The sequence below is a fragment of the Garra rufa genome, chromosome 6 (assembly GCF_049309525.1).
Source record: "Garra rufa chromosome 6, GarRuf1.0, whole genome shotgun sequence".
In the NCBI taxonomy this organism is placed as follows: Eukaryota; Metazoa; Chordata; class Actinopteri; order Cypriniformes; family Cyprinidae; genus Garra; species Garra rufa.
Window position 1 is genome coordinate 16,027,395 of NC_133366.1, and position 24,586 is coordinate 16,051,980.

Below are 24,586 nucleotides of genomic sequence, written 5' to 3' on the forward strand. Positions count from 1 at the left end.
GATTAATGTTTGAGGCTGACATACATAACAGAAACAACAATATAAGAAAAGGTAACAGATTGATACGTGTACATTTCTATATAACTGTATGTGGGACTGCATGTCTGAATAAGGAAAGTCTATCTTTCCCTGCATTTCTGGTAGGAGTCTTATCTTGATGGTGGGGGGATGAGCTGGATAGTGAACAAAGGACTGGCTCATAGCACATAGGTGTTAATCATGGGGGAGAAGTCATTTAAGGAATATAACTAGTTATTTCATGTCTGATTGGCTCCATGCACTACAGTACGCTGCTGTGGTTAGAGTAAAATAAAGTGAAAAAAAAAAAAAAATAAATAAAAAATGGTTGTTTTGCAACAATAAATGCATAGTGGTAATCATTCAGGAAAAAATGAAGGCCAGCAACCATAAATGCAATGAACTGCATTTAAAAGCTATGCAGTTTGTGATTGGTTTCTGTTCAGAAACATTTTAAGGCATGACATCCCAGGAATAGGATATAAAAATAACTAAAAGAGTTTGCCATACTACCCCAGTTTATTGATTGTATTCAGAGACTGGAGATTTGATTTTGTATTAGAAGTTTTCTGAAATCTTAAATGTAAATTAATATAAAAATTAGCATACATTTCCAGAACATAAATATGATCATTGGATAAAGGTTTTATTCATAAATCAGAAAAGCTGTCAACAGCCAGGAAAATATATATATATTTTTTTTTTTAATTATTATTATTTTTTTTTTACCGTTTTAGAAATAAAATGTTGTATAACAAAATAGTCATTTAGAGAAAAGGCCTTTTAGATTATGTATTCAAATTGAAATGTACATAGGCTATACACTGCAATAAAATAAACACATCTCAAAATTAACCAGTGCATTGCTTGTATTGTCTTGCGAATGTTTTTAGTGTTACTTTCATGTTTAGTCCATATTCCTAATTAGCTTCTCAGACAGTTTTTAACATCCGAAATTATTCTAAAGGAACCTCTATCTTCATTTCTGATATGCCCACGTGAAAATTGCTTAGTAGAATGAGAGCTTTTATTTTAAAAAACACAAGCGGATGTTGTGTACTCATTGGCCAGCTTCGCGTTTTGAGAGAGCTCCGGACCCGTATGCATACTGTTTTAAAACAGGATTTATTGTATGGGTCTCACTGTTATTAAAGGAGGTTAATCTAAATAGATTCCAACGCAATGGCGAATATTATAACGTTTCAAACGCAAATCGCTTCAGTTATGGAAGTACTCGCAAACGCCGCTGTGGCAGAAATCTGCAAACTTGTTGAGGACAGCTATACCGAATTACAGCTTGAAATATCTCAAACACAAAAGGAGAATAGCCTCCTTAAAAAGAAATTAAAAGTGATAGAAATTCGGGATTCGTTTTATCGAAGAGCACATAAACTAAGGAGCGAATCGACTGCTTTGACAAAAACGGGAGTTCATGATAAAACCTTAGGTAAAAAGCCGAGCATGGTTTCATTGGTCAATAGTGATGCCAGACTAATTCCATTTACGTGTTAAAAGTCATTTATTAATGAAGTACGTAACGTTATATTCTTGTTTTTAGGGCGAATTAGTGTGAAAATCGCTTCGCTATGCAATGAGGATAGAGATGAGGATGAATCTGCTCGCTCTTGTACAGTTTCGCATCTTCAACCCGAAAGACTTGACCAGGTTTGCATAAACAGTGAATGGGGTGTATCTCATTACATCTTTGATACTTCATCTTTATCATTGTTTTGTTACCTGTTGATTCAATCTGACAGTTCCACTGCATTTCTTTTCTTTGTTCACTAGCCTATATTACAGCACTTAAAACGGTCTTCCTACAGTTCTTATACTTCCCTATTTATCACATAGTTCATCTTTTGTGTTATTAGCATTTCAATGATGCTTTGAGAAAGAAACAAACTATACAAATTTAGAGAAATAAACAATTTACTAGCAACTTCAGGTATGTTGCTTGTTATCATTCAGTTGTTTTTGTTTTGTTTGCGTTAGATTTGTTTTGGATGGCTTGCCTATATATTCTATATATTCTACTATATTTCTCTAGTAGTGCATAAAATAGGTAAGCTTTAGCAGAGTTCTTGTGCGGAGAAGAATTTATTGAAGGTAGCAGGCGCCCAACAGTGATGTTAGCTTGTCAGTCTTCAAAATATCTTGCCCTTAATAAAATCCTTGGAAGAGTTCTAGCTTCTCCCTAGCCACTTCAAGCTTCTACCTAAGTTCTAAAATCTATAAGACTTTATACCTGAAAACAAAAGAGCTACAAACAATGCTGTTTTGACCTCCCAATGAAGATTCTGCAATCTACAAGTTCCTGAGAAATGCTGTTCATTTGTTATTTTAACTATATGGGCCATTTGGTTCACACCTTTACAGCTAGTTCCTGTTGACTGCATCTGTGACCCTGGACCACAAAACCAGTCTTAAGTCGCTAGGGTATATTTGTAGCAATAGCCAAAAATACATTGCATGGGTCAAAATTTTTGATTTTTCTTTTATGCCAAAAATCATTAAGAAAAAGTAAAGTTCATGTTCCATGAAGATTTTTTGTAAAATTCCTACTGTAAACATATCAAAATGTAATTTTTGATTTGTAATATGCATTGTTAAGAACCTAATTTGGACAACTTTAAAGGTGATTTTCTCAGTCTTTTTGATTTTTTTGCATCCTCAGATTTCTGATTTCAAATAGATGTATCTCAGTCAAATATTGTCCTATCCTAACAAACCATACATCAATAGAAAGCTTATTTATTGAGCTTTCATGTGATGTATAAATCTCAGTTTTGTCAAATTTAACCTTATGACTGGTTTTGTGGTCCAGGGTCACAAATGCATCTGACTAAAGATGCATATAATCTTTCAATAGATAGATGGATTACTTTAAGATCAAGTTTGAGGTTGGTAAAATGTTCTAATATTTTTAAAAGAAGTCTGTTGTACTCAAAGACTGATTTTATTTGGTCAAAAAAAGCAAATATTAATTTTCAGCTAGTCCTTGAGAAATCATAAAATGCAGATCCTTTGGTCCTCATAAACATTAACGTTAAAAACAGTTGATGTGTACATTACTGCTTAATATATATATTTTTTATTCTTTGAAGAACAGAAAGCCCAACATCATTGATTTAAAATAGAAAATGTTTGTAATGCTGTAACTGTTATTAGTATTTTTATAAATATAATGCATTCTTGCTCAATAAAAATATTTATTTATTAAAAAATAATAATAATAATTTACTGGCCCAAAATTTCGAACATTGGAGTATATGCTATCTCTACATAGCTGGATGTACTGGGATATACTGGCATATTTGACCACTAATTGCTACTTTTCAGAAACAGATTTTCCATAAGCATTTGCTCAAAGGAATCATAATAAAATTGTGCTTTTTATCAGTCTGTAGAGGATAATGAGCCAGATGTTCTGCTTATTAAAGAAGAGAGGCCTGCCAGCGTGAGGTGTGAACAGTCAGAAAGAGAAACACAGACGACTGAAAAACGTGAGTATGGTGTATTAATTTTTTTCTTAGTAAGTTATTTTAGGGATAAGTGCATAACCTAGTGGTCAGATCTGTGATTTGTTAATGTCAACAGAATGACAAAACATGAAATGATCTAAACAAATAATAATGTAAAATTCTAAAAAATAAAAATAAAAAAAGGATATATGTGAATTATGCAAAGAGAACTGTATTTTAGCATTTTTTTAAAATATGGATATTACATAGTTTTTGTTTGTTTGTTTTTTACATTTTATGTAAGTGTGTATGTATACACATACCGTCACCTTAGAATTATAAGGTTCTATCTGCATTCTAAGCACTTTTGAGATATTGAGCTTAAAAGTTTTTGCATTCCATAAAAAAGTTATTTGATTCCCTGCTGATTTTGTTCGTTTTCCCACTGACAAAAGAAATTATCAGCCTATAATTTTAATGGTAGGTTTATTTTAACAGTGAGAGACTCTTAAAAACTCAATTATGAAAGACTCTAAAAAAAGTTAAATGGATTGAATGAAACTGATTGTTCGCTGAAATGTGCCAGTGGATAATGAGAACCAACTGTACAGAAAGATATGGACAGCAGGACAGAAAAACAAAGGTATTGTATAGAAAGACTGCATTTATTTGCCACATTCTAAGAAAAATCCCACTCGCCATGTGTAATCATATAACAGCATCCAAGACAGCAGGAAAGAAATCGAAATCACAATTGCATATCCTCAGTTCAACTTTTTTACATATAGCATGGACAGAAAAAAAAGAATGATGATATAACATCAAAAAACTGATTAAACTAAAGGGCGAAGAGTAATTTTTGTACAGTAGTTTCACCAAATGAAATTTGAGCATTTGAAATGACCATGTTTTAGATATCAACTGAAAAACAACCAAAACTCACTGGAAAAATGTCTCTCTACTTACATTTTTGCAAGCTTAAAACAAAAAAACTTATTTAAACACTAAAACCCCTCACTGTACTGGTACATCCATGTTGCAGATAAAGATGACAGCCAATACAGGAGTGCAGATGTCTTTGTAACAGTCCACAGAGATAACTTCATAGACCAGAACACAGTCCAGCACTGCCATCAAGAGGTAAGAAACTGCATTTGTCAATCAGTGAGCTCAGACCAGTAATAATGTATCAGGAGTCATGGCAGCATTATACTTTTTATCAGTCTGTAGAGGATGATGAGCCAGATGTTCTCATTATTAAAGAGGAGAGACCTGACAACCTGAGGTGTAAACAGTCTGAAAGAGAAACAGAAACTGCTGAAAACCGTGAGTACTGTATTTAATGTGTGTGCAATGTTATTTTTCACTTATTTAGTCACAAATTAATCCAGATATGTAATTAGAAATCTAGTAATTTTACTAATTATTTGATTTCTTATTAAATATTTGATAATATATGGAGGAATAGATTCATAAATGGTCATATACAACAAAGTTATACTATTAATAATACTGTTGAGTTGTTTATTTGATGTGTTTATTGTATTGTAAAAATTAAAATTCATCTTTGTTTACTCTGTTATTCTCTGCTTTTTGCTTAAGGCAACACACAGTATGGGAGTGCAGCAGGAGTTTTTGCAACAGTCCACAGGGATAACTTCATAGACCAGGACACGGTCCAGCACTGCCATCAAGAGGTTAGTGTGAGAAATACATCTGAACAAACCTGTATTTGTTTACAAATCAGGCTCATGACAGGCTCACAGTTTTTGTCCAGCAGTGACAGTTTACATACTGCTTCCCTTTTACATACTGACTCCTGTAGGATTAATATAGTTACCTCTTCCTAGTAAGCTTATTCATTGTGGTCTAGTATATTCAGATTTAACATGAACTGTCTATGAAAAAAAGCGTTTATTAATGTAATTTACTAATATGTTAATGAAGTCAAAAGTAAAACAGCTTTTTCAAAGTTGCAAATCAAGGTTATTGGAGTATTTTGTTACAAAAGAAAAATACTATTTCAGTTTCTGCTTCAGAATGTCATGTTTAATTCAGGGTGTTACATTGTGTATTTTACAATGTGTGTTCGTTGTAATTATTTGTGAAATTTAATAGCAATTACTCAGTGAAAATTGTTTCAAATTGTTTACAGACAGTATTGCTTTTAACATTCAAAGACACAAAATTCACAATCAATGATTTGTTCCTCTGGCAGAGCAATGGAATGCAACCTGATCTCCTTGAGGATGAAAACATAGAAGTGAATGATATAGGTGAAGTTCACATTTACTGAATAGTAACTTGTTGTAAAATTCTTGTTGTGAGTGATGTAATTAATTACTAAATACAGTATTAGCTTTTTCTGGCTTAGTAGTTTTAATTTAAGCTTGTTGTACTTCAAAATAGGTGAAACCAGAATGGAGAGACGTTGTGATGGAGACGCAGGGACTAACACACAGCCTGTCCCTTCATATCCCTCATGGGTTTCCAGGCAATTTGACGCAACCACAAATCATCCCTCCTATGCTGAATCTGAAAGCAACGGAGGACCTTCTGTGAATCAGTACTTGATGTACAGAGGGAGAGCAGATCCCATGTGTTCCTATGCAACTCCAATAGACTCTAATGACTTGCCTATGCCTGATATGGAAGGTAATTTAACACACGGCGATGAAGGTGACAACAATTCTCAATCCGAACGGTCCCCTTTCACACCGTGCTTTTCTTTCAAGCAGTCAGACTCTCCTCAGATGCAAAGAAAAGACAAGTTTATGTGTAAACATTGTGGAAAAGCATTCGCTCAACCTAGCACTCTACTCTTGCATCAGAAACTTCATAACAGGGAGAGGCTTCACCACTGTACACTCTGCGGTAAGCGATTTAGTCAGGCGTCCAGTTTGAAAAGACACCACAGCATCCACAGGGGAGAAAAACCATTCAGATGCGTGCATTGTGGCAAACAGTTCGCAGATCAAAGTAACCTCAAAAAGCATGTGACTGTTCACACCGGTGAAAAGCCTTATGGCTGTAACCTTTGTGGGAAAATGTTCAACCAGTCTTCAAACCTCAAAACGCACATGAGGATCCACACACGTGAGAAGCCTTTTGGTTGCGATCGATGTGGACGGATGTTTGCACACAAGTATATTTTGGTGAAACACCAACAGAGAATGTGTGTGTCTACTGGACAATTCTAGACTTCACAAGGTAGAGAATACTCACATTGGTACCTAACATTATTTACACATTAATTTTAGGGGTGGGCATAGATTAATTTTTTTAATCTAGATTAAACCTTGGAATTAATCTAGATTAAAATGGCTAATTTGAATTCTGCTGAAGGCATTCAGAATATGCGTGCTACCCAAATAATGACTAAAAGTAAGTCTTCGAGAACGGGCCAGGTAGCGCATTAGATCAGGCGCTCATCTCCTGTTTCCAAAATGCATCACAAACTGCTTGACAATTGCATTTACAACATAATTACCTATACAAACTTGTGTAACCAAGTACTTCTGCGCAAAAGGCTGCACGACGTGCGTGTTGCCGTTAAATACACAGAGACGCGCACGGGAAAGAATAGCCTATCTGCGTGCATAGTCTTCCATTAAACTGCGGTGCTTTTAGAAGCGTCAATTCAGTTGTTGCATATAGTTTAATGTCTTTATTTCGGGATTATCAAAGTAAATTATAACTCAAACTTGAGATTTTACTGGGGCACAGCAGATTTTCACTGGGGCGCGTGCCCCAGTAAAAAGGGTCTAAGAACGCACCTGCCCTGAAGCGGCTTCATAACTGCATCCATGTTTGCAGACTTTGCACGTCTCATTTGATGTGGTAATTTCACAGAAGTTGGAGACTCGTTCTCGCCCCCTACAGTGCAATTAGACTAGGTATACATCATCCGCGCTAAAATATCAAGGTGAAAGTCATATCTTGCGTAGTTTAGACCCAGCTCCCAACCCAATTTTGAGAATAGATTAACGGCGATATTTTTTTTTATCGCCCGATAAGAGTCTCACGTTAACGCAGCACGTTAACGCAGACAACGGCCCACCACTAATTAATTTACATACAGTATCTCACCCCTCACATTTCAGCAACTATTTTTTTAATATATCTTCTCAAGGGACAATACTATAGAAATGAAACTTGGATATATTTTAGAATAGTCAATGTGCAACTTTTATAGAAGTATAGATTTACTGTCCGTTATGCCCAGGATGATTAAGTCAGTGGTAGATTACAATGTTGCTGACACAAACTATTGACACTTTGGACAAGTTCACTTAGGGTGTACTGACTTTTGTTGCCAGCCATTTTGACAATAATGGTTGTATGTTGAGTAATTTTCAGGGGACTTTAAATCTATACTGCTATACAAGCTGCGCATTGACTACTCAAATGTATCCAAGTTTCATTTCTATACGATTGTCCCTTGAGAAGATATACTAAAATGGTTGCTGAAATGTAAGGGGTGTACTCACTTTTGTGACATACTGTAGATTATGGTGTACACTATTTTAAAAAATGAAAGGCTTTTTCAAGTAACATCAGTGAATTTAATGTTAATAAATTAATGCACCTTTAGGCAAAGGGATCTCTGATTGTTGCAGAAAATGACACATGGTTCTCAAAAAAAAAAAAAAAATCTTGAATAGGTTACTTTGTCAGCATTAAAACTATTATGTAATTTCTAATTTTTAAGTTTATGGTAAATAATGGTGTTTTAAGTGCCAAATAATAAAGAAGTTGTGATTGGTTAAGGCTGGTTATATTTTATAATTCTGTTGTATTAAGTTTGAAACATGTTCAACCAAAATGTCAGTGTGATAAATGTCCTGATTTAACTACATTAGTAACTGTATTCTTTAGCGGGTTATAACCAGATGTTTTATTTTATTTATTAAATTTTTTTAAAACGATTAGAAGCATAACACATGAAAAAGCAAAAATGGCTCCTACACTAACCCAAAACGTGATAGCTGCATAAAAAGGGTGTTCAGCACTGCTTGATTTAGCGTTAGAGGAGGAAGTCATCGTTATTTTTGTAGTCACGCTAGAAGTGGTAGATATGGAGGTGTTGGGTGTGGTGGTGACAGCAGATGTTATTGATCTTGAGCATATGCCAACATTTCCAGCTCTGTCTACAGTAACCAGTTCCATTACTTCACAACAACAAGAGGCGTTGTAGAATGCCAGAGTTACGTTTACACCTCCCTCTCCAATTATGGTTGTAGTGCTGAGGGTTCCAAGGCCCTGAAGCAAAATCACAGACATGATACCTGTCCCATTTCCATCGGTGAGTTTGGCTGAGAGCTCCCATGTAGACAGGCTACAGTCGCCTGCGCAGTTAGCATTTACACCAACAATCTCACAGACTGGAGAGGTGAGGTCTGTATTCTTGTGAGGGGAAAATTATTTCAGATATTATTTTATTAGTATTTAATTAACTTGGGGAAAAAAAACTAGTCAGATATATAAAAGTCAACATTTGAAAAAGTTGTCCTAAAACCCAAATGATCCTCAAATGTCAGGAATAAAAAAATAGTTACCAGAGAAAGAACTGTAAGCTTTAGCACAGCATAGTTGAAATCACTTTTGCTTGATGTTTCGGCCTCAATAGTAAGAGTTACTTGAGTGCCTGAAAAAGTGTCTGAGGGTGCAGTTAGATTTACTGTGCTATGTCCACTACTGCCACTTTCAATGGACATGGCTCTGGGAAATACTGTGGCAAATCCATGGTCATTCCTGGCATTAATATTTAAGAGTACATCAGAGCCATTGTTCACCACTGTAAAAGGGATGCTTAATGTCTTCCCAGGCTCCCATACCTCATATGTCTGAGCCTATGTGTAGAAATACAGAAAGAGTAGTATGAGTTTAAAAATATACATATGCATTTGTTGACTAATGTTAAAAAGGCAGAACGTACAGTAATAATCACACTGGAAGCTCGGTGTTGAGTGACGGACTGCCTCTGAAAGCGACTATTTAATAAACCTGAAGAATTCCTCTCCCCTATCACACGGACAATAAATTCTCCTGCTGGGACACTGTTCATTGTGACTAAGAAATTCTCTACGGCAACCTTTTCTAGGGTTCCAATAATAACCTGGGATCCTGATGCTTCCACAAGAGCCACCTCTGTGGGGGTAACAGTGTCCCCACCCATGATGGTGAGCAACATTGTAACATTCCTGTCTGTAGCAGGGAAAGAACAAAACAGAGAGTGAAAGTACAAGAAGTTGGACTAGTTGCTCATTGGTCATATTTACAGTATGTTCACTCACTTGCTGGGGGCCTGCCGCTTAATACACTGTAGCCCGAATAAGCACCTTCACTTAGTTCCACAAAGTTATAGAGGAAGTCTATGTCACTTTGACCTGGTAATTAAGTAAATGTTTATTAGAGGTCTTAAAGTGTTTATACAAAAATGATAATGCTATCTTTGTCTGTTCACCTTCATGTCATTCCAAACCTCAAACTCCAACCTCTAGGCTTATTGGTAAAACTTGCCTGTGCCTACATTTTTGCAAACCCCAAAAAACAGCTATAAATACAATTCACTACAGATTCCAGCTGAAATTAACACTAGTCTCAGTAAAACACCAGCAAAACACTTTTACTGTAGTGCATGATTTGTAAACTAATACATATTGACACCTTTATCACATTAACAGCTTCATATGTATGGCTCTTCTATTGATGTAAACTTGCTTGATAGTTCACCCAGTACAGCATTGCAGTTGCTGCTGAGGTGCGCTCGGGTATGAGTCCCATGGAGTACGAGTCAAGATAATAAAGCTCAAAGCCACTATGGAGCGACATGTATGGTACGTACAACAGTCAGCATAATAAAATGTTACCTGATTCACCTTTAAGTGTTTCAGATAAAACGCAACACGTTTTTAGCTCAACTCATTGGATGCGTCATTTTGAAAGTGTAACTACATGTGCAAGAAGCAGCTGAAAAGTCTCCACAGACAAGTTTTTCCTATGAGCCTGAGTTGCAGATGTCAGTGGTGTCCAATGTGGACAAAAACTAGTGAAATATTAAAAAATATAATCTTTTTTGTTCTACCAGAAGAAAGTCATGCAGGATTGGAATGACATGAGGGTGAGTAAATCATGACAGAATCTTAAAAATGTGTACATTTGTAAATGTAAGCAAGGTAAAACACAAAAGTTACCAAGGACTTTGATGGTGTAGGCCTGTAATGAGCTAATGTTAATGTTCCAAAGGCCTACTTGATCGAGGATCGTGACTCTGTAAAAGTTGCCCACATGCTCAACCAACCCTAGTTTTCCATTTAATTCTTCATTGCTCTGAGAATCGCCTGTGGAGGTAAGTAATGCAATCAAAGATAGCTGATAATGGATACATTCAACATGTAAGTTTTTGGGATTGACAACTTTATTTACTTAGGTGTGAGTCTCGAAATATCCCGTTCACACAGCAGCTTACAGTTGCGTCTGGAATAATGTCTGTGTATATGAACGTGCAACTGGAACGTGCAATATATAAGATGGCGACGTCCATAAAACTGAAAGTCTTATCGCTTTCTGACACGACAAGAGTACAAAACTTTCTTTAACCGACACCTGCTTTCAAATTTGGGTGGAGAGCGGAACATCTGAGCCGCGCGCAAAAGAACACAAAACTGACGGGAGCGCGCTCCTGCGGAGACTGGATGAAACTTTAAGATGAGAGACAGCTCGTGCGTGCCTCCGTCACTGTAAGTTACCGAAAGCACAAATTAAACTACACTTTAGACGCGCGTTTGTGCGACAGAGCGGCTCTTTCGCATTGCATGAGGTGACAGACAACTAAATGTCCAGTTCTGTTCCGTTCCCACAGCACGTGTGTTCTGAGAATGCGGTTCTGAGGAGTCCTGAAAAAATACGGTTTTTGAGTTCTGGTTATAGAATGTGGTTGTCACACCCGTAAACCATACAGTGTGTGAACGTAACCTTATTAAGGACACAAATACAGGACTGACAACCGTTTTCTGCTGCTGTCTGAAGGTGGCCATTATTAGAATTTATATGCAACACCTGTCTACATACCTGATGGGCTTGTGATGTTGAATGCTAGAGAACTGCCTGTCATATAGATTGTAATATTTTTCAGTGAGTCATCCACAATGAAAGAGAAGGATTCTGCTTTTCCTGCGTTCCTTACAGTTTGGAAAACTGTTACCTGAAGACACAGAACTGATGTTGTACACATATTAATTGATTTTGGATAGGCCTACTCAGTCAATGTTTTAAAGAAAAACACTTTCTAAAAACCATGTTCTTCACTATTGTGGATAGTGAGAATTCTTTCCAGCCATGTGACTCAGAAATACACAATAACAACTACTGCACTGTGTCAAAGGTTTGAGATGTTAATTTCATTACTACAGCAGATTTGGAGGCATCCACTATAATGTTGATGGCTTGAGGAAGTGTTGCTTTGGTAACTTCAATTGCCTGCCCTCCAGAAGCCAGAGCTAAATCCTCATAAATCTGATTTAAGGGATTGGAGATCCTGGTGGAGTAATGCTGACTCTGCCCTTGATTAGAATCTTTAGTCCTTCTCCGACGAGTAGCAAGACTATTTGTCAACATGAAGTTCACCTAAAAATAGATAACTGATCTGTCAATACCTATCATTAAAACAAAAATACTACACACATAAACATACTGTTAAGTGAGTAACCAATACACATCTAAAGAGGGCTAAATGTATCCTCCTTTTTACTCAAAGTGGAAGCAATCCTATGGGTGAGACTTCCAGTTCATTATCCACTATAGGGAAATAATGAGAAGAATAACAGTGTGCAGTAAAAGGCAAAACTGTGTGCTTGCAATTAAGATAATACGTTAAAATAATGTGGTAAAACATGCCAATTTGCAATATCAAGCAGCAAAATTAGCTGTTTTGTATAGCTAAAAAATAGCTGGACGCTGATGAGACCAGAAGCCACACTCATAGAATTTGCAAATGGCTGAGCCCACTCTTATAGGAAGAAAAAGGTGGATATAAAAGACCTGAAACAACTTCAGAGTAAAGAGTATGTAAAAAAAAATGGAATACTCTAGAAAATAATAAAAAGTAAACTGTGATGCAGCCATTCAGCTTGCTTAATTGCCAAAAAGTGTCTTTCTCTTGACAGAACCATGATAATATTAGAAACGTATAATACATACCACAGACTTTGTGCTTTCAATCAATGCCAACACAGTACTTTTTAACTCTTTGTCCTTTGCATCGGCATCCGTGAAAACAAATATCATAGTCTGAGGAGGTGAGCCAGTCAAAGCCAGCTAGAAAACAACATCAAAAAAGTAGTTAAAAGCCTGTTGTTTTGAATTCAAAATCAATCCATCAGAAGTTGATTCATTTTTAATAGTTTATCATATGCCGTAAAAGATGCAAATGCATACTGTAAAGAAATACATATAACATAGCTTGATTCTCATACCCAGAGTCCTGAGAGGCAGAGCTCTGGTCTGTCTCCTCCACCGAGTGTTTGAAGGGCATTAATTTGTAATTTGAATTCATCAGGATCTGTTGTTCTTATTAGTGGTCCAAAGTCTTTGGGAGTGTAAAATAGTCAGTTATCAGATAATAATATGTTTCCACATATAATTACAAGTTGTATGCAATCTTGAGTTCAGATATTTGTAATGTCTTAAGAAGTATACATATCCTTTATGAAATTAAGAAACTGGTAATAAAAACATCTATTAACCAGGGTCATTGAATGGCACCAGAATATACTCTGATGCAGTGTCTCTCATCATGTCAGTGATCTCAGAAGTGACTCGCCATACTTCAGTAATTTCATCTCTCATGCTGCCTGTGGTATCAATCGCAAAGCAAAGGACTGAACTCTGAGAGAATCCCATCAATCTAAAAGTAAGAGATCATGAACAAATCTTCTTAAATGCCTGTAAAAACTGGTTGTATTTACATGATCTCATTAAAAAAGAGATGCCGTGTCTGTTCTAATACTAGCCTTTTCTATTCTGTTTAAAATAAGATTAATTATAGTATAATTGTGAATTGCCCAATTTTTTGAGAATGTGCTGTATTAAAACACACACACATTTTAGTACCTCAAAAAATTAGAGTCTCCCAAGAAACCCCAAATTTCCTCCAGTAGTTCTCTGGTGGCAGCAATAGCCACTGTTGCAGCAGCGTCATGAAGGAAACCATGGCTGGATGATCGTACATCTTTGTTAATTCCTCTGTGGCTACATTTTCCTGCAGTATTCACCATGTATTAATTAGTGTAACTGATTTCATGAATTTTCAAATATGTATTTATTTATTTATGTTTATTTTACTACAGTCGTGGCCAAAAGTTTTGAGAATTACATAAATATTGGAAAATGGAAAAGTTGCTGCTTAAGTTTTTATAATAGCAATTTGCATATACTCCAGAATGTTATGAAGAGTGATCAGATAAATTGCATAGTCCTTCTTTGCCATGAAAATTAACTTAATCCCAAAAAATCTTTCCACTGCATTGTTAAGAAGGCTTTCAGGGCGTCCAAGAAAGTCCAGCAAGCGCCAGGATGGTCTCCTATAAAGAGGATTCAGCTGCGGGATCGGAGTGCCACCAGTGCAGAGCTTGCTCAGGAATGGCAGCAGGCAGGTGTGAGCGCATCTGCACGCACAGTGAGGCCAAGACTTTTGCAAAGTCATATTCTCCGATGAAGCCTCTTTCCGATTGTTTGGGGCATCTGGAAAAAGGCTTGTCTGGAGAAGAAAAGGTGAGCGCTACCATCAGTCCTGTGTCATGCCAACAGTAAAGCATCCTGAGACCATTCATGTGTGGGGTTGCTTCTCATCCAAGGGAGTGGGCTCACTCACAATTTTGCCCAAAAACACAGCCATGAATAAAGAATGGTATCAAAACACCCTCCAACAGCAACTTCTTCCAACAATCCAACAATAGTTTGGTGAAGAACAATGCATTTTCCAGCACGATGGAGCACTGTGCCATAAGGCAAAAGTGATAACTAAGTGGCTCGGGGACCAAAACGTTGGGTCCAAAACCAAAATTTTGGGTCCATGGCCTGGAAATTCCCCAGATCTTAATCCCATTGAGAACTTGTGGTCAATCCTCAAGAAGCGGGTGGACAAACAAAAACCCACTAATTCTGACAAACTCCAAGAAGTGATTATGAAAGAATGGGATGCTATGAGTCAGGATTTGGCCCAGAAGTTGATTGAGAGCATGCCCAGTCAAATTGCAGGTCCTGAAAAAGAAGGGCCAACACTGCAAATACTGACTCTTTGCATAAATGTCATGTAATTGTCGATAAAAGCCTTTGAAACGTATGAAGTGCTTGTAATTATATTTCAGTACATCACAGAAACAACTGAAACAAAGATCTAAAAGCAGTTGAGCAGCAAACTTTGTGAAAACTAATATTTGTGTCATTCTCAAAACCTTTGGCCATGACTGTAGGTTATAGTGATAGAAATTCAGTACCAGGTGGTTTGGAGAATCCAATATAAATGATGAATTGACTATTTACTAATACTTAACTAATGGTCATAGTGTGCAGTTATTATAAAGTGTTACCTATACATTTTATATGTAAAACTACTTCCTTCTGTTACGGATTCAAATCTCAAGTTGACAGTTAATTTGTCAAATCTTAAATTTACAGCTCATTTCAAAGACACTAGCCTTTCTGACAAAGATATTTATGAACAGATCAGTGATGACACATTGACTGAGACTGTGTTGTTGTTGCTGCTGCTCTTCGCAATACTTATATAGAGTAGCATGGAGAAAAAAACCATAGAACATAATTTCTTATGTTCATGACATACCTGCAATGTTATCTATTATGCTTTCAGGTCTGATTAGGTTGGAGTATGGGGATTGGTTTCCCAGTTCTATCCAGTTGCTGTGACTGTATAAATCCTTTAAAGTCATTGAACAAGCAGGCCAATAACACAAATAGTTTTGGTTACGCATTTATAAACTGTACTTTCAAGTATATGATGTTTACTTTAATCTACATCAGATTTTTTGCTACTATTAAGTAAGATACAAGTTTCATTTTGCAAGACTGTATAAATCCTTTAAAGTCATTGAACAAGCAGGCCAGTAACACAAACAGTTTTGTTTACACATTAAAAAAAACTTTCAAGTACATGATCTTTACATTAATCTACATCTGATTTAGTACATATTTTCTACTACATATATGTATATACAGTACTAAGCAAGATACTACTTTTAATTTTGCAAGATCTACAACTCTTTTCTGATTCAACTTCTGATCAATCTTGTTTTTTCTTTAATTGTTTGGGCTGCTATATTTCCCTGTCTGATTATTTCATGATTATGGATTATTATTTCTAATATATTTTAGATCTGTAGGTTTCATGACACACCTGTAAAGTATGTAAAACCTCTCCCAACCGGTCTCTCGCTGTTTCATAGTTCTCCTTTTGGGCAGCTGCTTTAACAGTTTTGACACCTTCTGTGATAAGATCCCGGCCCTTCAAAAAACTCTCATTGTCAAAGTTGTATTCTGCATGCGTGGAGTGTTTTACATCAACCCTGGCATTACTATTGCAGATTGTTCTGATAGTTTGTTTGAAACCTTTAGCCGATGCAGGAGATGAGCAAGCTTTTGTCAGAGACTCAACTGTCAATACACTTGGCTGAAACATAAAAAAACATGCAATTTATCAATATAAACATTACAGTACATCAGTACATTTTTACATACAGTATAGCCTGCTTTAGATCACCCCAATATCTAATATTATTGATGCTGCTCTGCTGCACTCCATTACTCAGTGCTCTGTTTGTTATATAATGACAAAGAGATTTAAAAGTTATCTTAAAAAAAAAAAAAGTATCTCTGTCTCAGTGCTCAAAAATGTCAAAACTATTGAGATGGCCAATCACATCAAAGAAGGCAGGCTTACTGTTCACAAAAAAACAAATCTGAATTCCAGCACAAAGCTTCAGTTTTAAAAGTGGGAGCATGAAGTAAGATAAACTAAAATTTTATATCTACCAAATGTTTTACGATAGCAATGTTGCAACGTCTAACAGTAGTATCCAGTGATGTAAACTGCTCAACTATTTTTTTTTTCTCAAATGTCACCATTTTTAAATGAAAACGTTATAGTTTATAACTGAATGTCACAAGATCAAATATGATGCTTTGAGCTTCTGAAATATCAGACACACAAGTAACAATAGTGATTGTGTAGTTTTTTAACTTACCAAATATCTTATCTTTTCTGTATACTTTACATTTAACTTAAATTCTTTTTTAAGATTTAATTCATTTAAATCAAAAGATTTTTTTTACTTACTAAATAGCTTTTTTTTTTCTAATGGGGTAATTTTTTAGGCCCTTTAAATTGATATACACCTATACACACTTTAATCATCTACAAGGTCACAGTAAAATAATGTTCCCTTTTTTCTTTTTTGCTTACCAGCAAAAAAACCCTTCCATCTTGGAGTGCCTGAGCCTTACAGACTTCTGCTGTTGTTTGAAATATTGCTGTTTCTGTTATGTCTTGGTGGGTAATCGATTTAGTTCCAAATGGCTTTTGAATAAAATTGAAAGCCAGCATCCCTTCTTCGTTTTGCAGAATGACAAATAGGATGAAAATTGTACAGAATATAATTAGAGACATTATGCTGGCTTAGTCTGAAAAGAAAGAAAAAAGATATATAATAAAATAAAATATATACAATTGCAAACAAAAAGAAGAAACACAGTATGAAATGGCTTTTAAATATATATACCTCAATCCTTTATGTTGGATAACAGCCTGAAGAGGATTCTATGCTGTTTGATAAGGAGGGTAAGATCATTTATACTATAGTCTCAGTCCAGGAGGCGGCCCATGTACAAGAAGCAGCCGGAACAACAGGCAGTTTTTCAGGTTTTATGCATATTTGTTCATTTTACTTTAACCTGAACAAGTCTAGTTTGTCTACTTTTAGCTGATAAATCTAGACAATATAAACATCAGTCAAGGAATTTTGAAATTCCTGTTTCCTGGAAAATCTTATATCTTACTGTTATGTCTCCAGGCTCATCCACCTCTTAACTTGTTTAATTATAATCAAGTACGAGGATATGTGGGAAATATGAAATCTTATAAAATATGAGGATGTGCCTATATTCTTCTTAAATGTAAAATATGTCTGCTAACTGTTTTCTTAATCGCATGTCTCATCACAAATACATTTACAAGTGTGTAATTTATCATGCAGTTTTTCAATGTTTACTCTGTAATGCATGAAAACGCAAAGGATAACAGCAAATATTTTAAGGTGTGGTGCTGGAAAAGACAGAAACATGAGACAAAATGTGCAAAAGACTGCTATATTTAATCTGAAACACCTTTTTATACCTATATTTGACCTATTTGTGTTCTGTAATATTTTTTAATGCACAAACATAATTCAGGGAGCAAGCAATGTAATTCAACCAAAATCAGTAAAACCTGTCCCTCTCTCTCTCTCTCTCTCTCTCTCTCTCTCTCTCTCTCTCTCTCTCTCTCTCTCTCTCTCTCTCTCTCTCTCTTTAACTAAAGACAAAGTTCTTTAAATTCTTTAAGTAATGGTTATGTTGTAATTGTCACTAGCCTTAATTTGTTTAGTCATGCAGCAGAGTATGAGGAAATGAGGGAAAATATAAGGATGTTCAGAAAAAATCTTTACAAGTAAAACATTTCCCAAATAACACCTATTCATCCATTCTCTTAGGAAACTGAGATGGGATAAGATGTCCTTGCTACCTTTTTGGGCCTTGAACATGGGCCTTAAATGTTATTAGCATCACTAGTTTACTTTATCTAACAAATAGATGTAGTTTGCGCATCAAATGCTTCTTCGGAGGTCGGGTGTTTTTAGGCGCCATTCAGACTGTATGAACAGAATAGGCCTTCAAGAGAGTTGGTGCTTTGTTAATTTTTAATTTTGTGTATTAATAGTCAAATTAATAAATTATTTTAACATATTTACATACATTTTAAGTTATCTCACGGCCCCTTGGAGGATCACTGAGAGCCATTTTAAGACAAGGAAAAATGGCATTTTGATCGTCAAAGAGCTTGTGCTTGCAATAAAAACAATTTTATTTAATTTCATATTAATATTTTCTTAATTCATTGTAACATTACTAATAAAAAAGTTTTTAGTTGTAAGACAGTGGCAGTAATCTTGGTTCGGCAGAGGACTTTTACTTTGAAGAGCCTTGGAGATGTCGTTGTGTGCTTCACTGTTTAAACGTCAAAGAAATGCGGAAGTGCCTATGCTGCTGATTACAATGTTCAGTACAGTACTGACACGTACATAAGGTAACGTCATGAAAAAATATAGCTTATGTTTGCCTTGTTATAGTTAATTTGCTCATTGCATCGTTTACATTTAGTACAGAAAGAATAATAACTGCAAACGCGATAAATAGACACTGACGAGCTGAATCTCAATCGTCCGTCCATTCATTCATTCATTAATTCATTCGCTCAATGGTTCATTCACTTCCTCATTCTTTTGTTCAGTTAGCCAGTTGTTTTTGCCATTTCCAGCATCTTGTACATAGACAGTAAAATTATAGTCCTGTTTTAGAGGCATATATTTCCGTAAATGCATTACTATAGTACAGAGAGCTTCTTATGCTTCACTCACTGTGCTAACTGTAGTCAAAACCTCTTGACTTGTGGTGATTTGCAGGTGCATTTGAATGACTGTCGTCCCCAGACCAGCTTGGTCAGGTTTAAAGAAAGATGGGTAGGCGGAGGAAGAGAGTTGCAACAGGTGATGGGGTACCTACCCCAAGAATGGAGGAAAAAACACCTGTTCCCCCACGCAAGGAGAAGAAGAAGAAAACTGACATTGGGAAGCTGTTTATCAATATATCCATCGGTTTGTGTATCTTCAGTCTCATCTGGTTCTTCTATGCCCTTTATATGCGGTCAGCCTTGGCCAGGAGGGTTGTGACCTTGCACCCGTCTCCACGTGTCTTGGATGCTAATAGCTCAAGCCCTGCTGTGTCTCCTGAAAGATATTGGGGTACCTATCGGCCCCAGGTGTACTTTGGCATGAAAACAAGAAGTCCCAGATCTGTTGTGACAGGTGGGGTGTTTCAGATTCACTTTATAGACCATTTCTATATTTTTTACGTATCTTTGAGATGAATTGAGGTTATTACAAACCTGTCTTTTGTTGATTTAATTAGGCTTAATGTGGATGCGTCAGTTTGCTGAAATGGATGCAAATCTTAGGCACACTTGTGAGCAAGGGGACCATCTGCTGGGCTACGGATGGCTAATGCATGACGGAGCCTCTTTTGGAGTCCAGGAGGTCCATGACCGTGATTTTACCCTGACCACTGAGTTTGTGAAGCGTATGGGTGGAGATCATGGTGGAGACTGGACTTGGAGGATTACTGCAAAACAACATGTAAGTAAAGAGTAATGCTCTTACATTATGTGACCCAGGACCAAAAATCAAGTCATAAGGGTCAATTTTTTAAATAAATAAGTTTTCCATTGATGTATGGTTTGTTATGATATGACAATATTTGACTAAGGTACAACTATTTGAAAATCTGGAATCTGAGGGTGCTAAAAAAATCTAGAAAATCGCCTTTAAAGTTGTCCAGATGAAGTTCTTAGCAATGTTCAAAGCAAGTATTAAGTTTTGATATATTTACGGTAGGAAATTTGCTAAATATCTTCATGGAACATGATCTTTAATTAATATCCTAATGATTTTTAGCATAAAAGAACAATTGATAATTTTGAGCCATAATATGTATTTTTGTCTATTGCTACAACTATACCACTGCTACTTGGTTTTGTAGTCCGGATTCACATTTTTGTGTTTATTGGCCAGCACTAACTGATTTATTATTATAATATTGTCAAATACAGGGATATTTAATTGTAATATAATAGGAGTAAAATAAAACAATTAGTTGTTAAAAGTATTTTTTTTTTTTTTTTACTTTCAAATATTCCATTGAAAAAATTCTCCTTTTTAAGACAGTTTTTATAAAATATTAATCCATTAAGCAGAAATTACTTTAAATGTCATAAATAATTAATTAAGTAAAACATTGTGGCAACATTGATATGTGAAGAAGTTTAGGTCTTTAATAAGGTCACGGATTGAAAGCCAATTTATAATTTTAATAAAAAATATACCATCTGTATGATTTTCTGAAAGTCAGATACTTATAGTAGACATAGATTATCCACATAACATCACAGCTTTCTGGTCATTTTATTAAGACGACATAAAGTTAAAGTGGTTACTTCTGATAAAAACAAAATCATAGAAACATTTAGAATTCTAGTTTATCTCAGTCTCGAAATTGTTTATCACAGCAAGTCTGTCTTTGTTTCTGATTGGCAGAGCACTGCTATCTCGGGTCCTGTGATCTCGCTGATGTTCTACGCTGCAACAGATAATCAAGGTTCCTTGCAGGCTCATGCAGAAGAAAAAAATCGCTTGAGCTCTGTGACTGGGACATCTGAGGAGCTTGGCAACTTCAAGATCACGTTTGGCAAGCCCACTGCAGGGGAAGGTGCTAGTGGCAAATATGCCAGGTATCTTACATTTATTGTGCACTTCAAAATTTTGTAGTAGTATAGTGAAAAAACGTAATAGGGAGAATTTCAGTCATTTACTGCAACAGAATAAATAATATAATTCTAACAAAAAATTAAAGCAGTATTTTATTTGCAATAGTCACTAATGTTTGTTAATAATATGTATTATGTACTGATTTATTGCACCTTTTTACAAATCAACAAAACATGGTAAACATTTTAAAGCTGGTACACACCAAGCTGGCAGTCAGAGGTTGCTCAACGTCGAGCCATCAGTCAGCGTTTGTTTGGTGCGTTCCACACATCTGCTCTCAGTTTGAGGCCATCGGGCAGAGTGAGAACTCTGATTAGATGTGCAGTTTAGTGAACGAGTCAGTGCCCAAAAATGAAAGAGAAATTGATCAAAACAAGTAAGTAAATAAAGGCGGCACAAACAACGCTGTTCTAATGTTACATGACCTTACCCAAGCTTTTTTATATGCAAATAACAACATGATTTCAATAACAAATGTGATCCTGGACCACAAAACCCATTATAAGGGTCAATTTTTTTAAATTGATATGTGTACATCTTCTGAATAAATAAGCTCCCTATTGATGTATGGTTTGTTAGGACAGGACAATATTTGGCTGAGATACAACTATTTGAAATGGAATCTGAGGGTGCAAAAAAGTCAAAATATTGAGAAAATCGCCTTTATAGTTGTCCAAATAAAGTTCTTAGCAATGCATATTACTAATCAAAAATTAAGTTTTGATATATTTACAGTAGGAAATTTACAAAATATTTTCATGGAACATGATATTAACTTAATATCCTAATGATTTTTGACATAAAATAAAAATCGATAATTTTGACCCATACAATGTATTGTATCGCTGCTAGTTCTTTAAAGTCAGCTTGGTGTGTCCCGGCCTTTAGTTTTGAAATGTAGTGTATTTTAAAATCCAGGAAATCTTCAATTGCTTCTTAAATGCAAAATCTTACTATTAGTATGATTCTCTGAAGAACAGAATGGAGGGGTGTGAGGAAAAAAAAAATATGATAAAATAATGTTTTCTGTTATATTATTTTAAGTTACTATATTGTTTTATTCTTTTTCTTTTCAGATATAATTACTTGCAAACTAAGAGCCCTGGCCTTGATAAGCTAACAGATATAGTGAAGAACAGCCTAAATCACAAGTTTGTTTTCAGTCCTCCCAAAGCTGAAAAAAGACATTACTTTGCTGTGGATTCATACAAAGTCACCAACCACCAGAACCAACAGAAAGATCCTAAGATGGAGAGCGATTTTGTGGTGCATCAAGTAACCGTTCAAACCCCGTTTCAGATTGAAGTTTTGTTTGAATCCGGGAGTTTCCGGGAACGACCGAATCAACTTGTGGGCTCGGTTCTTACAGACGAGCTGGAGAAGCGTAAGGTGGCATTTGATGAGAAGTTTGAGAGTGCATTTGGCCTCCAAGCTAAAGGGTTTGCGCCTTCACAGATCAAATTTGCTAAGGCAGCTTTAAGCAACATGCTTGGTGGCATGGGATACTTCTTCGGACAATCGGTTGTCCAGTCGGTTTATAACGAGCACCCTGTGCTTTACCCCGAGGGTCCTCTGTTTACGGCAGTACCTTCTCGCTCTTTCTTTCCAAGGGGCTTTCTTTGGGATGAAGGATTTCATCAGCTTCTCATCAGCAAATGGGACACTCAGTTAACACAGGAGGTCATCGCGCACTGGCTCGATCTTATCAACGTAGAGGGCTGGATCCCACGTGAACAAATCTTGGATGATGAAGCACGCAGCAAAGTACCGTCTGAGTTTATAGTGCAGAATAACGAAAATGCCAACCCGCCTACACTCTTCCTAGCCCTGCAGGAGTTACTGGAACAGCTGGATGCCCAACCAGAGTTGTCATCTTCTCAAACCATGCTTCCTTTCCTGAGAAGGTTGTACCCGAAACTGCAGACTTGGTTTGAATGGTTTAACACTACACAAGCTGGACCAATTGCCAACTCCTACCGCTGGCGAGGCCGGGACAAAGACACCAACCTTTTCCTAAATCCCAAGACCCTGACCTCTGGCCTGGACGACTACCCACGGGCTTCCCACCCATCTGCTGATGAGAGGCATGTGGACTTGTATTGCTGGATGACCCTGGCCTCTGGCATCATGGCAAATGTGGCACGAATACTTGGAGAACCCCACCAGGTGTACGAAAACACCCATCGCACTCTCAGTAATAATGATCTGTTAAACAAACTACATTGGTCCGAGAATCTGCACACCTTCAGTGATTACGGAAATCACACCCAGGCGGTCTCACTTCAGCAGGAGAAAGTTTTTGTGCCTCCTGGACAACCACGGCATCAGTTCCCAGTCACACGGTGGATCCGCTCTGTTCGTAAAGCCCCTAAGCTGCAGTACGTGAATGCATTAGGCTATGTTAGCCTTTTTCCATTCTTGCTACAAATTCTGACTCCAGACTCGCCAAAAATGGAGCATATTTTGCAGGACATTCAAGATCCTGAACGCCTTTGGACACCCTTTGGCCTGCGCTCGCTCTCACGCTCAGATCCCATCTACATGAAGAGGAACACGGAACATGATGCCCCCTACTGGCGAGGAGCGATCTGGATCAACCTCAACTACCTGGCAGTTAGAGCACTGCATCACTATGGCAGCATAGAAGGGCCATACAAAGAGAAGGCAGCTACCCTATATCAAGAGCTCAGGACTAACCTCATCAATAATGTTTACAAGCAGTATATGGAAACTGGATACATCTGGGAACAGTACAGTGATAGCACTGGGAGGGGGCAGGGTAGCCACCCCTTTACTGGCTGGTCGGCTCTGACTGTACTGATAATGGCTGAAGAGTATTAAAAATCAGTAGCAGGGCAAAATCAGAATGATAAATCAAGATGCTCAACTGGTGCCATATGTTTGGTAAAACAAAGTGTAATTCATTTTTACATAATTTAGATAACTGGTGGACTTTTTTATTTGTTCATTTAATATAATAAGAGACCTAGTTAAATATTTCAGTTTTACGTCCAGTTTAATGTGATTATATCCTCAGGTTTGAAAAGCCGTAGGCCTTTTCTGGATCAGACTAAACAACATCGTCTGTGTGAACCAAGAAGAGACTTATTGTGGTCCATTGCTGTTTGGCTTCATTTGACAGAATAAATTAAAAGCTTCTTATAAAATCATTCTTCAGTTGAATTGAATCCTGTATTATATCTCTTTATGAATGGTATTTTTGAAGTGTTATGTAATTTATAACTAGGGTTAGAGATTTGCTGTCTTTGTACTTTTTTAATTGAATTGGTCATGCTTTACAGGAGGTTGAATTCCAATGCAGAAAAAGAGAAATACTGAATTGCAATGTATGTATAATTCTTTCAGACATTTTTTTTCTTCACTTTTTATTCTTTTCTAAACAAGTCTTTGTTGAGCCTAACCTTCTTGGTTAGTTTAAACAGTCTTTGCTTTTGT

General features: G+C 36.4%; 3 protein-coding genes across 3 annotated transcripts; 2 read left to right on the plus strand and 1 right to left on the minus strand.

The window, feature by feature from the left end:
• Positions 1-1,116: 1,116 nt before the first annotated feature.
• On the plus strand, positions 1,117-8,243 carry LOC141337143 (uncharacterized). The gene is made up of 8 exons (XM_073842906.1): positions 1,117-1,465; positions 1,577-1,683; positions 3,419-3,521; positions 4,522-4,619; positions 4,703-4,805; positions 5,082-5,176; positions 5,698-5,755; positions 5,889-8,243. The coding sequence occupies exons 1-8, from the start codon at positions 1,201-1,203 to the stop codon at positions 6,677-6,679; spliced, it is 1,620 nt and encodes a 539-aa protein (XP_073699007.1). The 5' UTR covers positions 1,117-1,200; the 3' UTR covers positions 6,680-8,243.
• On the minus strand, positions 7,989-17,100 carry LOC141336847 (von Willebrand factor A domain-containing protein 7-like). Its single transcript, XM_073842576.1, has 15 exons — positions 16,960-17,100; positions 15,895-16,167; positions 15,325-15,418; positions 13,593-13,740; positions 13,226-13,386; positions 12,956-13,068; positions 12,681-12,797; positions 11,889-12,107; positions 11,553-11,685; positions 10,676-10,822; positions 9,776-9,868; positions 9,418-9,686; positions 9,038-9,331; positions 8,454-8,885; positions 7,989-8,000 (listed from the first exon to the last, which is right to left on the minus strand). Exons 1-15 carry the CDS (start codon positions 17,098-17,100, stop codon positions 7,989-7,991), a joined length of 2,646 nt encoding a protein of 881 aa, XP_073698677.1.
• A 1,647-nt stretch (positions 17,101-18,747) lies between these two features.
• mogs (mannosyl-oligosaccharide glucosidase) lies at positions 18,748-24,300 on the plus strand. The gene is made up of 5 exons (XM_073842321.1): positions 18,748-18,837; positions 19,214-19,615; positions 19,719-19,942; positions 20,900-21,093; positions 22,207-24,300. The coding sequence occupies exons 2-5, from the start codon at positions 19,267-19,269 to the stop codon at positions 23,969-23,971; spliced, it is 2,532 nt and encodes an 843-aa protein (XP_073698422.1). The 5' UTR covers positions 18,748-18,837; positions 19,214-19,266; the 3' UTR covers positions 23,972-24,300.
• The last annotated feature ends 286 nt before the right edge of the window (positions 24,301-24,586 follow it).

What these genes read in the sequence shown, in the direction of transcription:
- LOC141337143 (XM_073842906.1), top strand. Translation starts at nt 1,201, where the DNA reads ATGGCGAATATTATAACGTTTCAAACGCAAATCGCTTCAGTTATGGAA. An exon ending in TCCAGCACTGCCATCAAGAG is followed by an intron (nt 4,620 to 4,702) that starts GTAAGAAACTGC and finishes ACTTTTTATCAG; the next exon opens with TCTGTAGAGGATGATGAGCC. An exon ending in CATAGAAGTGAATGATATAG is followed by an intron (nt 5,756 to 5,888) that starts GTGAAGTTCACA and finishes ACTTCAAAATAG; the next exon opens with GTGAAACCAGAATGGAGAGA.
- LOC141336847 (XM_073842576.1), bottom strand. Translation starts at nt 17,100, where the DNA reads ATGCTGGCTTTCAATTTTATTCAAAAGCCATTTGGAACTAAATCGATT. An exon ending in ATGGAAGGGTTTTTTTGCTG is followed by an intron (nt 16,168 to 16,959) that starts GTAAGCAAAAAA and finishes TTTATGTTTCAG; the next exon opens with CCAAGTGTATTGACAGTTGA. An exon ending in AGGTTTTACATACTTTACAG is followed by an intron (nt 15,419 to 15,894) that starts GTGTGTCATGAA and finishes ATGACTTTAAAG; the next exon opens with GATTTATACAGTCACAGCAA.
- mogs (XM_073842321.1), top strand. Translation starts at nt 19,267, where the DNA reads ATGGGTAGGCGGAGGAAGAGAGTTGCAACAGGTGATGGGGTACCTACC. An exon ending in TCCCAGATCTGTTGTGACAG is followed by an intron (nt 19,616 to 19,718) that starts GTGGGGTGTTTC and finishes TGATTTAATTAG; the next exon opens with GCTTAATGTGGATGCGTCAG. An exon ending in GGATTACTGCAAAACAACAT is followed by an intron (nt 19,943 to 20,899) that starts GTAAGTAAAGAG and finishes TCTGATTGGCAG; the next exon opens with AGCACTGCTATCTCGGGTCC.